We start from the raw sequence: 12531 nt of genomic DNA, 5'->3' as shown, positions 1-12531 counted from the left end.
ACATGCAAATAATTAGATTATGTTGTTCTAAACGGAACCTCAAGAAACAAGAATCGAATTACCTGTCTTCCCTTAAGACCTTTCTTTCCACGGACCCCAGGAACACCCTAGAATGTAGAAAAGTCAAAAGTAAATATTTCTTGAATAAATGATTGAGTGAGCTATTACAGATCTTTTTTTTTCCAAACACCAATTAATGAAGTATGCCAAGGAGAGAAATAAATTGATCTTTAAACTGGTGTGATATTCGGAAAAGCTTCAATATATTAATTTAACTGAAGTGGCCCCTTTTCTTCTTCATAACAGAATCCTGATTTTATTCAGGAATCCATCCCATCTGTACTTCCAAAGGGGAGCCTGACATTCCTCTAATGATAGTTATTTGTTGAGAGGTAGGAACACGACCAAAGTTGGTACAACCAGACAAACAGGAAGGCCTTATTTTCCATACCTAAGGGACAATTACCTCCTCTCCGTCTCCCTATCTCTGGCTGGACATAAACAAAGGCACATTTAGCCCTCGCACTGCCAATCTTGCAACCAAATGGGGAAGCAGCCTTACAGTAAAAGGCAAAGCAGAGAGAAGGAGATGATATCACTGTGCTCAAGATCATGTTGTGCCTAGATTCCACAGAATCTGTGGATTTCTGGTCATGTAGAAAGCAGTAGGGCATGGTACTTAAGCACTCAGGCTTTGGAGCCAGAATATCTATGTTCAAATCCTGCCTCTGCTCTTACTACCTGTATATAGTCTTAGACAAGTCTCTCTCTCCATGTTGCAAAGCTTAAAGTATAAAATGCTTTAAAAGGATATAAATATTAATTAAGAATAGAACTAACATATGATCCAGTTATTCCACTTCTGGGTATTTACCCAAAGAATATGAAAATACTAATTCAAAAAGATACAGGCAACCCCATGCTCACTGCAGCCAACCCTGGTGGTCTTGTGGTTAAGACTCAGCACCCTCACTGCTGCAGCATGTGGTTCATTTTGTGATCAGGAAACCACACCACCTGTCTGTCGGTTGTCATACTGTGGCAGCTGCAAGTTGCTGCGATGCTGAAAGCTATGTCATCACTATTTCAAATACCAGCAGAGGCACCCATAGTGAACAGGTATCAGTGGAGTTTCCAGATTAAGGCAGACGAGTCATAAGGACGTGGCCACCCACTTCTGAAAAAATTGGCCTTGAAAATCCTATGAAAAGCAGCAGAGCATTGTCTGAGTTAATGCTGGAAAGTGAGAGAATGGTGCAAAAAGACAGCACAGGGTTTCACACTGCTATACACAGGGTTACAAGGATGGCACTAACAACAAATGTGCAGTGCAGCATTATGTACAATAGCCAAGATATGGAAAAAACCTGTGTCCATCGATGGATAAATGGATAAAGAACATGCGGATAAAGAACACGAACACACACACACACACAGGAATACTACTCAGCCATAAAAAAGAATAAAATCTTGCCATTTGTGACAACATGGATGGACCTTGAGGGCATTATGCTAAGTGACACAAGTAAGATAGAGAAAGACAAATACCGTATAATTTCACTCATATGTGGAATCAAAAAAAAAAACCCCGAAAGAAACAAAATAAAACAAAAACAAACTCACAGCTATAGAGAATAGATTAGTGGTTACTAGAGGGGAAGGGGGTTGGGGGGTAGGTGAAATGGGTGAAGGGGGTGAAGTGTATGATGGTGGATGGTAACCAGACTTGTGGTGAGAGCACTGTGTAGTGTATACAGATGTCCAATCATAACACTGTACACCTGAAACTTATAATAATAAAGAAAAGTTCATAGGTGAGCAATAGGACTCATTTCATTACGACTTTATACTTTTTTATACAATAAGCCAACTTTTTTTTTTTAAAGATTATTTCCTAAAACTTTAGTAGCTTCACTAAATCTCAGCAGGAAACCTAATAATAATGCAGACAGAATTATATAAGCACTTTTTTGACTTCCAGAAAGGACTTTTTCTTTCCATTTGTTTTCAGGAGTGGTTAGCATTGTATTATTTTCCTTTGCCTTTCTCTACTTAAATGTTTTATAACATAACAACACCCAATTAGCCATATCATTCACAGTTTGAATGAGAATTTTAAAGTGGCCAAATAGTATTAGGACACAGTACCCACGAAAGGTACAAAATCACAGATGGTCTTATATTTATAATTTGAGACAGGTCTTGATATTTTCATATTGACTGATCAAAATTACTGAGTATGACTACAGGTAGTGTGCCTATTGATGGTCAGTGTCAATACTGTGATTCCTAAATCCAAGATGATAACATTTCACAAGGATATATAACTTTGGTTTATTTATTACATCATTTACTAGAAACAAGTTAATGCCAAAAGGTCAGGAAAGGATTGCATCATGAGCAGCAGAGTAATTAACAACGTAAACTATACACACTTCTTTGTGTCAACAAGAAGCAATTCATTCTTTGCAGGGTGAATTGGAAACATCATCTATAAGTTTCATATGGTGGTTAAGCGGTTTGGTTGTGGGATCACACTATAGATATTTTTTGCAAGTGAAAAATATGACTTGTATGTTCACCAAGGGAAAATCTTCACCTTGTCACACCAAAGCGGACTGGACGTTTTGATCGTCATTACAGCACATTTAAACTCTGAATATTTCTTCTCCGTGGGGGCATTCATGTGTAATTATAAGAAAATGTGATTTACCTCACTCAATAAACTATACACGTGAGAAATTCATCTAGCAAAAAATAATCTGGTTTACTTTCATTTAAAAAATCATTTTCCAGAAATGAAAACTTTGGCCTGAACAGATTCATATAACAATAGAGTTGAACGTTAAACTCTGATTATGATTCTCTATTTTCAAACCGCATAATAAATTAATATTGTTCACTTCTACTTTTTCAATTAATATTGACAGTGAAATGCATATGGCACTGAAAACTAGATATGATGAAGTTGGAATGCCAGAACTCTTTACATATCTTGATTAACTTTTTTAAGTATAACAAACCATTTTGCAAAGATTCTATATTTGTTCACAAATACCTACATTTATGAACAGCCATCTTGCATTATTAAACAAAAATATATATCTTCTGAGGGTGAATTATTTTCTGCATGTTGCATTGTAAAACACAAGACCTGTCAAGAGTTGACACTTAAATTAAAGATTAATGAATTACAAAATAAAATTTTCATAATTAGATATTTTAATATTTCAATTTGTGTTTTTGAAAAAGTGAATTTAAAATAGCTAACCATATATATTTCCATCACCTTACTTCCTTAAAACAAAATTCAAGAAAGTCTAATTATATTTCTGGTAGGTGATTTTTCTTAAAGCTGGCTTGCTTCACTCAGTGAGATGACCTGCCTGACATGAATTTATGACCCCTGTTGTATATTATCATAAATATATCACTTTAGAAATAATATTTGAAGCAAATGAACTTACTCTTTCTCCTTCAGGTCCTAGTTGTCCTACTTCTCCAGGGGAGCCAATGAAACCCTTAAAGTAAGCAAATAATCTTTGTTATTTCATTTGAATATTCACCCAGTAATTCCAAACAGAGATACTTAAAATGCTTTCATAATAACATGAAATTATAAGGTTAATGGTATGAATAACTTCCCCTCACCTTATTACTTTTCTTCCAGAAGTTATAGATCAATCTTTTCATTAAAAAAAAGGTGGGGGGGCCGGACCCATGGTTGAGTGGTTAAGTTTGCACGCTCCACTTTGGCGGCCCAGGGTTTCGCCAGTTCAAATCCTGCGCACACACATGGCACCACTCATCAAGCCATGCTGAAGTGGCATCCCACATGACACAACTAGAAGGACCCATAACCAAAAATACACAACTATGTACCGGCGCTTTGGGGAGAAAAAGGAAAAATTTAAAAAAAATCTTTAAAAAAACTTTATTTAAAAAGGTAGGGAATGTAACTTAAGATATGGTGGCTAATAAAAATCAACAAGACCAGGGGCTGGCCCCGTGGCCGAGTGGTTAAGTTCGCGCGCTCCGCTGCAGGCGGCCCAGTGTTTCGTTAGTTCGAATCCTGGGCGCGGACATGGCACTGCTCATCAGACCACGCTGAGGCAGCGTCCCACATGCCACAACTAGAAGAACCCACAACGAAGAATACACAACTATGTACCGGGGGGCTTTGGGGAGAAAAAGGAAAAAATAAAATCTTTAAAAAAAAAAAAAAATCAACAAGACCAAATCCTTTTCTTCATTGAATTTTATAGTGGGCAGAAAAAATCTATATCTATATCTATATAATTAAGTAAAATGTAAGGCAGAATGGAAGTATCAAAAGACTATAAGAAGTACAGAGGAGAAAGAGATTCATTCCAACGAATGAATTGGAAGGTTTCAAAGGAGACTGACACTTGAGATAGGCCTACAGAGAACATAAAATCTTGGTAAGTAGAGGATGGAGAAAGAACACTCCAAGCAGAGCGATTAAAATAAGCAGAGACATAATAGAACTCAGGGAGCCACAGCAAGAGGAGCACTTCTCCTTGACAAAGAAAAACGCCTTTAAAATTCCCTGTGTTCTACAGATTGTATGAATCAGCAAAAAACAAAATAAAAGAGAAAAAAGAGAGAATTAGCTTCTTTCTACATAACTTTAATAAGTGAAACATCTGTAATTTGTTTGCTTGAAAGCCAAGCATCTGGAGGATGGGGAAGCTTTCTTTTAAAATGAAGCATCCAAAAGTATTTCTGATACCAAAACATTTAGAATAATGATGACAAGCTGCATATATTTTCAGAATCATCAGCAACAGATGGCTTTAAGTTTAAAAACAGTTAACTTTTGTTTTAATGTATACAACTGGAGTTTTGTTTATAAATAAAACAGACACCCTAACTAGTGTACACTTATCACTGAACTAAATATCAACTGAGAACTCAGGAGTTGAAAAGTCAGACCGCTACTCAACATAGCCTGTACAGGGTAAAGACATAACATTTTACAAATAAAGATTTTAAAGGGAACAAGGGGCCGGTCCGGTGGCACAGCGGTTAAGTGCACACATGCCGCTTCAGCAGCCCAGGGTTCGCCGGTTCAGATCCCAGGTGCGGACATGGCACTGCTTGTCAAGTCATGCTGTGGTAGGTGTCCCACACATAAAGTAGAGGAAGATACACATGGATGTTAGTTCAGGGCCAGTCTTCCTCAGCAAAAAGAGGAGGATTGGAAGCAGTTAGCTCAGGGCTAATCTTCCTCAAAAAATAAATAAATAAAATAAAGCGAACAATCCCATGAGGAATTATGTAGGCGTTTCACAAATGTGTCTTGATAATTATTACGCTGATTCTAACAGAAATAAAATGTCAGCAGTACCCAGCAAAGAAATCACATGGGGTTTTGGTCATTCTCAAAGCATTACCCCTAACCTAGAATTTAGTGTGTAATGAAACAAAGAACATAAAAAAAATGACATATATGTTTTTGCTTTTTGGATCGAAAGTTGTATATCCACTTGGAGGCAATTTTGTGTCATCAGTAGGGCCACTAAAAGGTCAGGAAAGGCCCTACACACTTCTATTTTTTGAGACACCTACATATTATGACATGAAGAAACGCCAAAGGAAGGTTAAAAAATGATAGTCTATTTTAAACATTTACATTTAACAAAGTAATTATCTTAACACAAAAAATGCAATCAAACAACAGTGTCAGTCAAAGGATCATTTATCACATAATTTATAAAAATATAAATTTATAGTGCTAGCACACAATATAGTCCAGCAACAGGGGACAAATTAAATGCAAAACATCCTATAATTCTGTCAGTGTGTTTCCGATATTTTTGTCTTTTTAACACATTTGGGGTTAATGTCAAAGTCCACACTTGAGACCCTTTGTGAATGTGAAAGCTAGAGCATTAAATGGTCCTCCTGATTCCTCCAGCACTCCCAAAGGAAAAGGAAAGAATTAAATCAATCACAAAAAGATTAGATTTGCTTCTTTTAAAAAAATCCTCTTATGAAGCTGGCCATCAAAACCTAAAAGTACAACTTAAAAAGGGTTACAGCCTTTAATTTAATTTTCAATAAAATGGGGAAAAAAGCAACAACAAAAGGCTGGACAACATAGTGCAAAAATGGTATAAAGAAGAACTTAGACAAGTTACAGAATCACTGAAGCAAGATGAGAAAATGCAGCGAGAGCAAACTGCGCAGAGCCAAGTAACACATCGCGGAGACACTGTTCACTCAAGGAAGAAACTCCCCAATTCCAATAACTCTGATAGAATCGGGGACAGGTCCCATGGCCGAGTGGTTAAGTTCACATGCTCTGCTTCGGTCACCCAGGGTTTCACCGGTTCAGATACTGGGTGTGGACCTAGCACCGCTCATCAAGCCATGCTGAGGCGGTGGGTGGCCCACACAGCAGAAATAGAAGGACCTACAACTAGAATATCCAACTATGTACTGGGGGGCTTTGGGGAGAAGAAGAAGAAGAAGAAGAAAACAAAAGATTGGTAACAGATGTTAGCTCAGGGCCACTCTTTAAAAAATAATAATAATAATGATAGAACAGCAGAGAAAGTGTATGCTGTATGCTAGGCACTGAGGCTCAGGCAGTTCTCATAACTACCTGAAAGCTAAGTTTCATTATCACCATTTAATAAGAAAAATGAAGCACAGAAGGGTCGAATGACAACTAAAGTCACAAAGCTAGTAAATGAGGGGTTAAGAAAAAAAAGGCAGGCCTGCCAAACTCAAAGCCCATATTCTTTTTGTTTTTTTGTTTTTTGGGGTTTCTTTGTTTTTTTCTTTATTGAGATCATAATAGTTTACAATATCGTGAAATTTCAGTTGTACATTATTATTTGTCAGTCACCATATAAGTGCACCCTTTCACCCTCTGTGCCTACCCCCAAACCCCCTTCCCCTCTGGTAACCACAGAACTGTTCTCTTGGTCCTTGTGTTTATCTTCCACTATGAGTGAAATCATATGGAGTACATCTGGCTTATTTCACTTAACATAATACCTTCAAGGTCCATCCATGTTGTTGGGATTGGGACAATTTTGTCTTTTTTATGGCTGAATAGTATTCCAGTGTGTGTGTGTGTGCGTGTGTGTGTGTACACACACCACATGTTCTTTATCCAATCAGTCTGTGGGTACTTGGGTTGCTTTCGTGTTTTGGCTATTGTGAAGAATGCTAAAACGAACATGGGGGTGCACAAGACTCTTTGAATTGTTGATGTCAAGTTCTTTGGATAAATACCCAGTAGTGGGATAGCTGGGTCATATGGTATTTCTGTTTTCAATTTTTTGAGAAATCTCCATTCTGTTTTCCATAGAGGCTGCACTGGTTTGCATTCCCACTGGCAGTGTACGAGGGTTCCCTTTCTGCCACATCCTCTCCAACATTTGTTGTTTTTTTATCTTGGTAATTATAGCCATTCTAATGGGTGTAAGGTGATATCTTAGTGTAGTTTTGATTTGCATTTCCCTGAGGATTAATGATGTTGAACATCTTTTCATGTGCCTATTGGCCATCTGTATTTCTTATTTGGAAAAATGTCTATTCATATCCTCTGCCCATTTTTTGATCGTTTTTTTGTTGTTGTTGTTCAGTTTTGTGAGTTCTTTATATATTATGGAAATTAACCCCTTGTCAGATAGGTAATTTGCAAATATCTTCTCCCAATTGCTGGGTTGTCTTTTTGTTTTGATCCTGGTTTCCTTTGCCTTGTAGAAGCTCGTTAGTCTGATGAAGTCCTCTTGTTTTTCTTTTGTTTCCCTTGTCTGAAAAGACATGGCATGCGAAAAGATCCTTTTAAAACTGATGTCAAAGAGTATACTACCTATATTTTCTTCTGGAAGTTTTATGGTTTCAGGTCTTACCTTCAAGTCTTTGATCCATTTTGAGTTTACTTTTGTGTATGGTGAAAGATAATAGTCTACTTTCATTGTTTTGCATGGGCTGTCCAGTTTTCCCAACACCATTTACTGAAGAGAATTTTCTTTCTCCATTGTATGCTCTTGGCTCCTTTGTCGAAGATTAGGTATCCACAGATGTGTGGTTTTATTTCTGGGCTTTCACTTCTGTTCCATTGATCTGTGTGCCTATTTCTGTACCAGTATGATGCTGTTTTGATCACTATAGCTTTGTAGTATATTTTGAAGTCATGGATTGTGATGCCTCCAGCTTTCTCTTTTTTCTCAGGATTGCTTTAGTTATTGGGGGTCTTTTGTTGCCCCATATGAATTTTAGGATTCTTTGTTCTATTTCCACGAAGAATGTCATTGGGATTCTGATTGGGATTTCATTGAATCTATTGATTGCTTTGGGCAGTATGGACATTTTAACTATGTTTATTCTTCTGATCCATGTGCATGGAATACCTTCCCATTTCTTTACGTCATCATTGATTTCTTTCAGTAATGTCTTATAGTTTTCATTGTATAGGGCTTTCATCTCCTCAGTTAAATTTATTCCTAGATATTTTATTCTTTTTGTTGTGATTGAAAATGGGATTGTATTCTTGAGTTCTCTTTTTGTTAATTCATTATTAGAGTATAGAAATGCAACTGATTTTTCTGAGTTGATTTTGTACCCTGCAACTTTGCCGTAGCTGTTGATTATTTTTAATAGTTTCCCAATGGGTTCTTTAGAGTTTTCTATATATAGAATCACATCATCTGCAAACAGCAAGAGTTTCACCTCTTCATTTCCTATATGGATTCCTTTTATTCCTTTTTCTTGCCTAACTTCTCTGGCCAAAACCTCCAGTACTATGTTGCATAAGAGTGGTGAGAATGGGAACTCTTGTCTTGTTCCTGTTCTCAGAGGGATGGCATTCAGTTTTTCTCTACTGAGTATGATATTGGCTGTGGGTTTGTCATATATGGCCTTCATTATGTTGAGGTAATTTTCTTCTAGCCCCATTTTGTGAAGAGTTTTCATCATAAATGGCTGTTGGATATTGTCAAGTGCTTTCTCTGCATCTATTGAGATGATTATGTAGTTTTTATTCTTCATTTTGTTAATGTGGTATATCACATTGATTGATTTGTGGATGTTGAACCATCCCTGTGTCCCTGGTATAAATCCTACTTGATGATGGAGTATGACCTTTTTGATGTATAGCTGTATTCGGGTTGCCAATATTTTGTTGAGGATTTCTGCATCTATGTTCATCAGCGATATTGGCCTGAAGTTTTCCTTTTTTGTGATGTCCTTCTCTGGTTTTGGTATCAGGGTGATGTTGGCCTCATAGAATGTGTTAGGAAGTATTCCATCTTCCCCAATTTTTTGGAATAATTTGAGAAGTATAGGTACTAAATCTTCTTTGAATGTTTGGTAGAATTCTACAGAGAAGCTGTATGGTCCTGGACTTTTATTTTTTTGGGAGGTTTCTGACTACTGTTTCAATCTCTTTACCTGTGATTGTTCTATTCAGATTATCTATTTCTTATTGATTCAGCTTTGGAAGGTTGTAAGAATCTAAGAATTTACCCATTTTTCTAGATTGTCCAATTTGTTAGCATATAGTTTTTCACAGTATTCTCTTATAATCTTTTGTATTTCTGTGGTATCTGTTGTAATTTCTCCTCTTTAATTTCTAATTTTATTTATTTCAGCTTTCTCTCTGTTTTTCTTTGTAAGTCTGGCTAAAGGTTTGTCAATTTTGTTTATCTTCTCAAAGAACCTGCTTTGTTTCACTGATCCTTTCAACTGTTACTTTTTGTTGTTTCACTTTATTTCTGCTTTGATTTTTATTATTTCTCTCCTTCTCCTGATGTTGGGCTTTGTTTATTCTTTTTCTAATTCTGTTAGGTGTAGTTTGAGATTGCTTACTTGAGATTTTTCTTGCTTGTTAAGGTGAGCCTGTATTGCAATGAATTTCCCTTTTAGGACCACTTGTTGTTTAGTCTCCACATCTTTGTCCCTCTCTCAGCTTTTTTCTTGTAGTTAATTTCTAGTTTCATAGCATTATGGCCAGAAAAGATGCTTGATATTATTTCAATCTTCTTAAATTTATTGAGGCTTGCTTGCCTTGTTTCCCAACATATGGTCTATCCTTGAGACTGTTCCATGTGCACTTGAAAAGAATGTGTATTCTGCTGTTTTGGGATGGAGTGTTCTATATATTTATCTATGAAGTCCATCTGGTCTAGTTTTTCATTTAATTCCACTGTTTCCTTGTTGATTTCAGTCTGGATGATCTATCCATTGATGTGAGTGGAGTGTTGAGGTCCCCTATTATTACTGTGTTGTTGTTAATATCTCCTTTTAGGTTTGTTAATAGTTGCTTTATATACTTTGATGTTCCTGTGTTGGGTATAGATATTTATAAGTGTTATGTCTTCTTGGTGGAGTGTCCCTTTTATCATTATTTAGTGCCCCACTTTGTGTCTCTCTACCTGTTTTATCCTGAAGTCTACTTTGTCTGATACACATATGGCAACACCTGCTTTTTTTTGTTCACCATTAGCTTGGAGTATCATCTTCCATCCCTTCACTCTGAGCCTGTGTTTGTTGTTGGGGCTGAGATGTGTTTCTTGGAGGCAGCATATTGTTGGGTCTTGTCTTTTAATCCATCCCACCACTCTGTGTCTTTTTATTGGAGAATTCAATCCATTTACATTTAGAGTGCTTATTGACATATGAGGGCTTCATGCTGCCATTTTATTGCTTGTTTTCCAGTTCTTCTGCAATTCCTTTGTTTCTCATCCCACATATCTCAGACTACCAATTTGGTTAGGTAGTTTTCTATGCTGGTTTTCTTATTTTTCTCCTTATTTATTATTTGTATCTCTGTTCTACTTATTTGGTTGGTGGTTATCATGAGGTTTGTATGAAAAATCTCATAGACGAAATAGCCTATTTTCTGATACCTCTTATTTCCTTGGACTAAGCCAATTCCATCCCTTTCTTCTTCCCCTCCTAAGTTGTGTTTGTCACACTCTGTTCCATCTTGTGCTGTGGGTTTGTGGTTAAAATGACAAAATTATATTTATTTTTGGTGTTTTCCTTCCCTTTATCTTTAATGTTATACTTGAATGTCCGCTAACCTGTTCTTATGGATAGCTACAATTTCCTCATTTTCTCTACCTATTTATCTCTTTACTCAGGGTCCAAAGCCCATGTTCTTTTTCGTCTGTGTGTGAGGAAGATTGGCCCTGAGCTAACATCTGTTGCCAATCCTCCTCTTTTTTGCTTGAGGAAGATTGTCACTGAGCAAACATCTGTACCACTCTTCCTCTATTTTATGCCGATGCCGACACAGTGTAGCTTGATGAGCAGTGCTAGGTCCATGCCTGGGATGCAAACCTGTGAACCCCGGGCCACAAAAGCAAAGTGCACATACTTAACCACTAGACCACCAGGTCGGCCCCCAAAAGCCCATATTCTTGACCACTAATCTCTTCTTGCTTCCCAGATCCAAGTCAAAATATGCTTTCAGTGTGGTTTACAATAAAAAATACATGACTTTTCCCCATTATATTTTCACTTAATGCAAGAGTAGAGACAGGATGGGATAGACAGTTAAAGGAGAGAAGACCTTGGTTCTAATTCTAACTAGCTATGACTTTGCCAACTCACATAAATTCCTTAGCTTACTATTTTCTCATCAGTAAAATGGAGATGATATACCTGCTTTCCTACTTCACAGGATTGATGGCAAAACAAAAAAAGAAGAAAATGCATGTGAAAGTATTTGAAAATGTTTAAGAATTTTTAAAATTTAAAGAATCATTATGGCACATACTGTTTAAATACTTTATGCTTTATTTATTTCAAAAAGGTATTTTAGACAACATAAGGCACAGTAGTAGATTCTGGAAAATAACTGGCTATTAAAAAGAAAATTTTAAAAAGTTCTAGTTTACTAATTTTTTCTAGAACCAGCTTTGATTTTAATGTGTAACACACTCCATAACATATCAAAGTAATTTTCTTTTTATTCCCTTCATGATTAAAAGTGGCTAACAACTCCTTTAATGGTTTGGAAGTATAATGGTGTGTTCTTGATTTGACAAGCTTATTTCCTTCTGTGCAGATATTTCTTCACCCTAGGTAGTTTGTGTATCATAATATTGTCTCAGCCTTGAATTGATATGAATTGTTTTTTGCCCCTTCATATTTTTTTAATCATGATTTTTTAGGCCTACATATGTTCATATAGAAATAATGCAACAAATGTTTATAGAGCATATTCTAACACACGAGATATTATATAGGAGCTAGAAATTAATAGACAATAATGATGTAAAACCTACCACTATAAGACTGCTTTCTGTGGTCATAACAGTGAAAATATCTATTAAACAAGTGCACTTCTTTTCAGGCTAAACCTGTATTACATTCAAAGTTCCTACGAAAATGTGGAAACAAGTATTTTTGTATATTTCATCCTACTTGTATACAAGCATGCTTAACAAAATGATGAAAATGTTGACTTACTCGTATACCTTTAGGACCTGGATTACCTTCTGGTCCAGCTAAACCCTAGTGTGAACAAAAGACATCATCATC

General features: G+C 36.4%; 1 protein-coding gene across 17 annotated transcripts in view; it reads right to left on the bottom strand.

Moving 5' to 3' along the window:
* The window catches only part of COL24A1 (collagen type XXIV alpha 1 chain), a 349075-nt gene that overhangs the window by 267368 nt on the left and 69176 nt on the right, over positions 1–12531 (bottom strand). For all 17 annotated transcript variants that reach the window (XR_011532521.1, XR_011532522.1, XM_008516954.2 and 14 more), the window contains 3 exons: positions 12460–12504; positions 3468–3521; positions 63–107 (listed from right to left, as the gene is read on the bottom strand). Coding sequence is in view for 13 of the 17 variants with exons in the window: in XM_008516954.2 (XP_008515176.2) it covers positions 63–107; positions 3468–3521; positions 12460–12504 (144 nt within the window). In the remaining 4 variants the exon portion in view is untranslated. The remainder of the gene's footprint in view (positions 1–62; positions 108–3467; positions 3522–12459; positions 12505–12531) is intronic.

This window comes from Equus przewalskii, chromosome 24 (genome assembly GCF_037783145.1).
Source record: "Equus przewalskii isolate Varuska chromosome 24, EquPr2, whole genome shotgun sequence".
Lineage (NCBI taxonomy): Eukaryota > Metazoa > Chordata > Mammalia > Perissodactyla > Equidae > Equus > Equus przewalskii.
The sequence above is the reverse complement of the archived record's forward strand: the minus strand, read 5'-3'. Positions and strand labels throughout refer to the sequence as shown.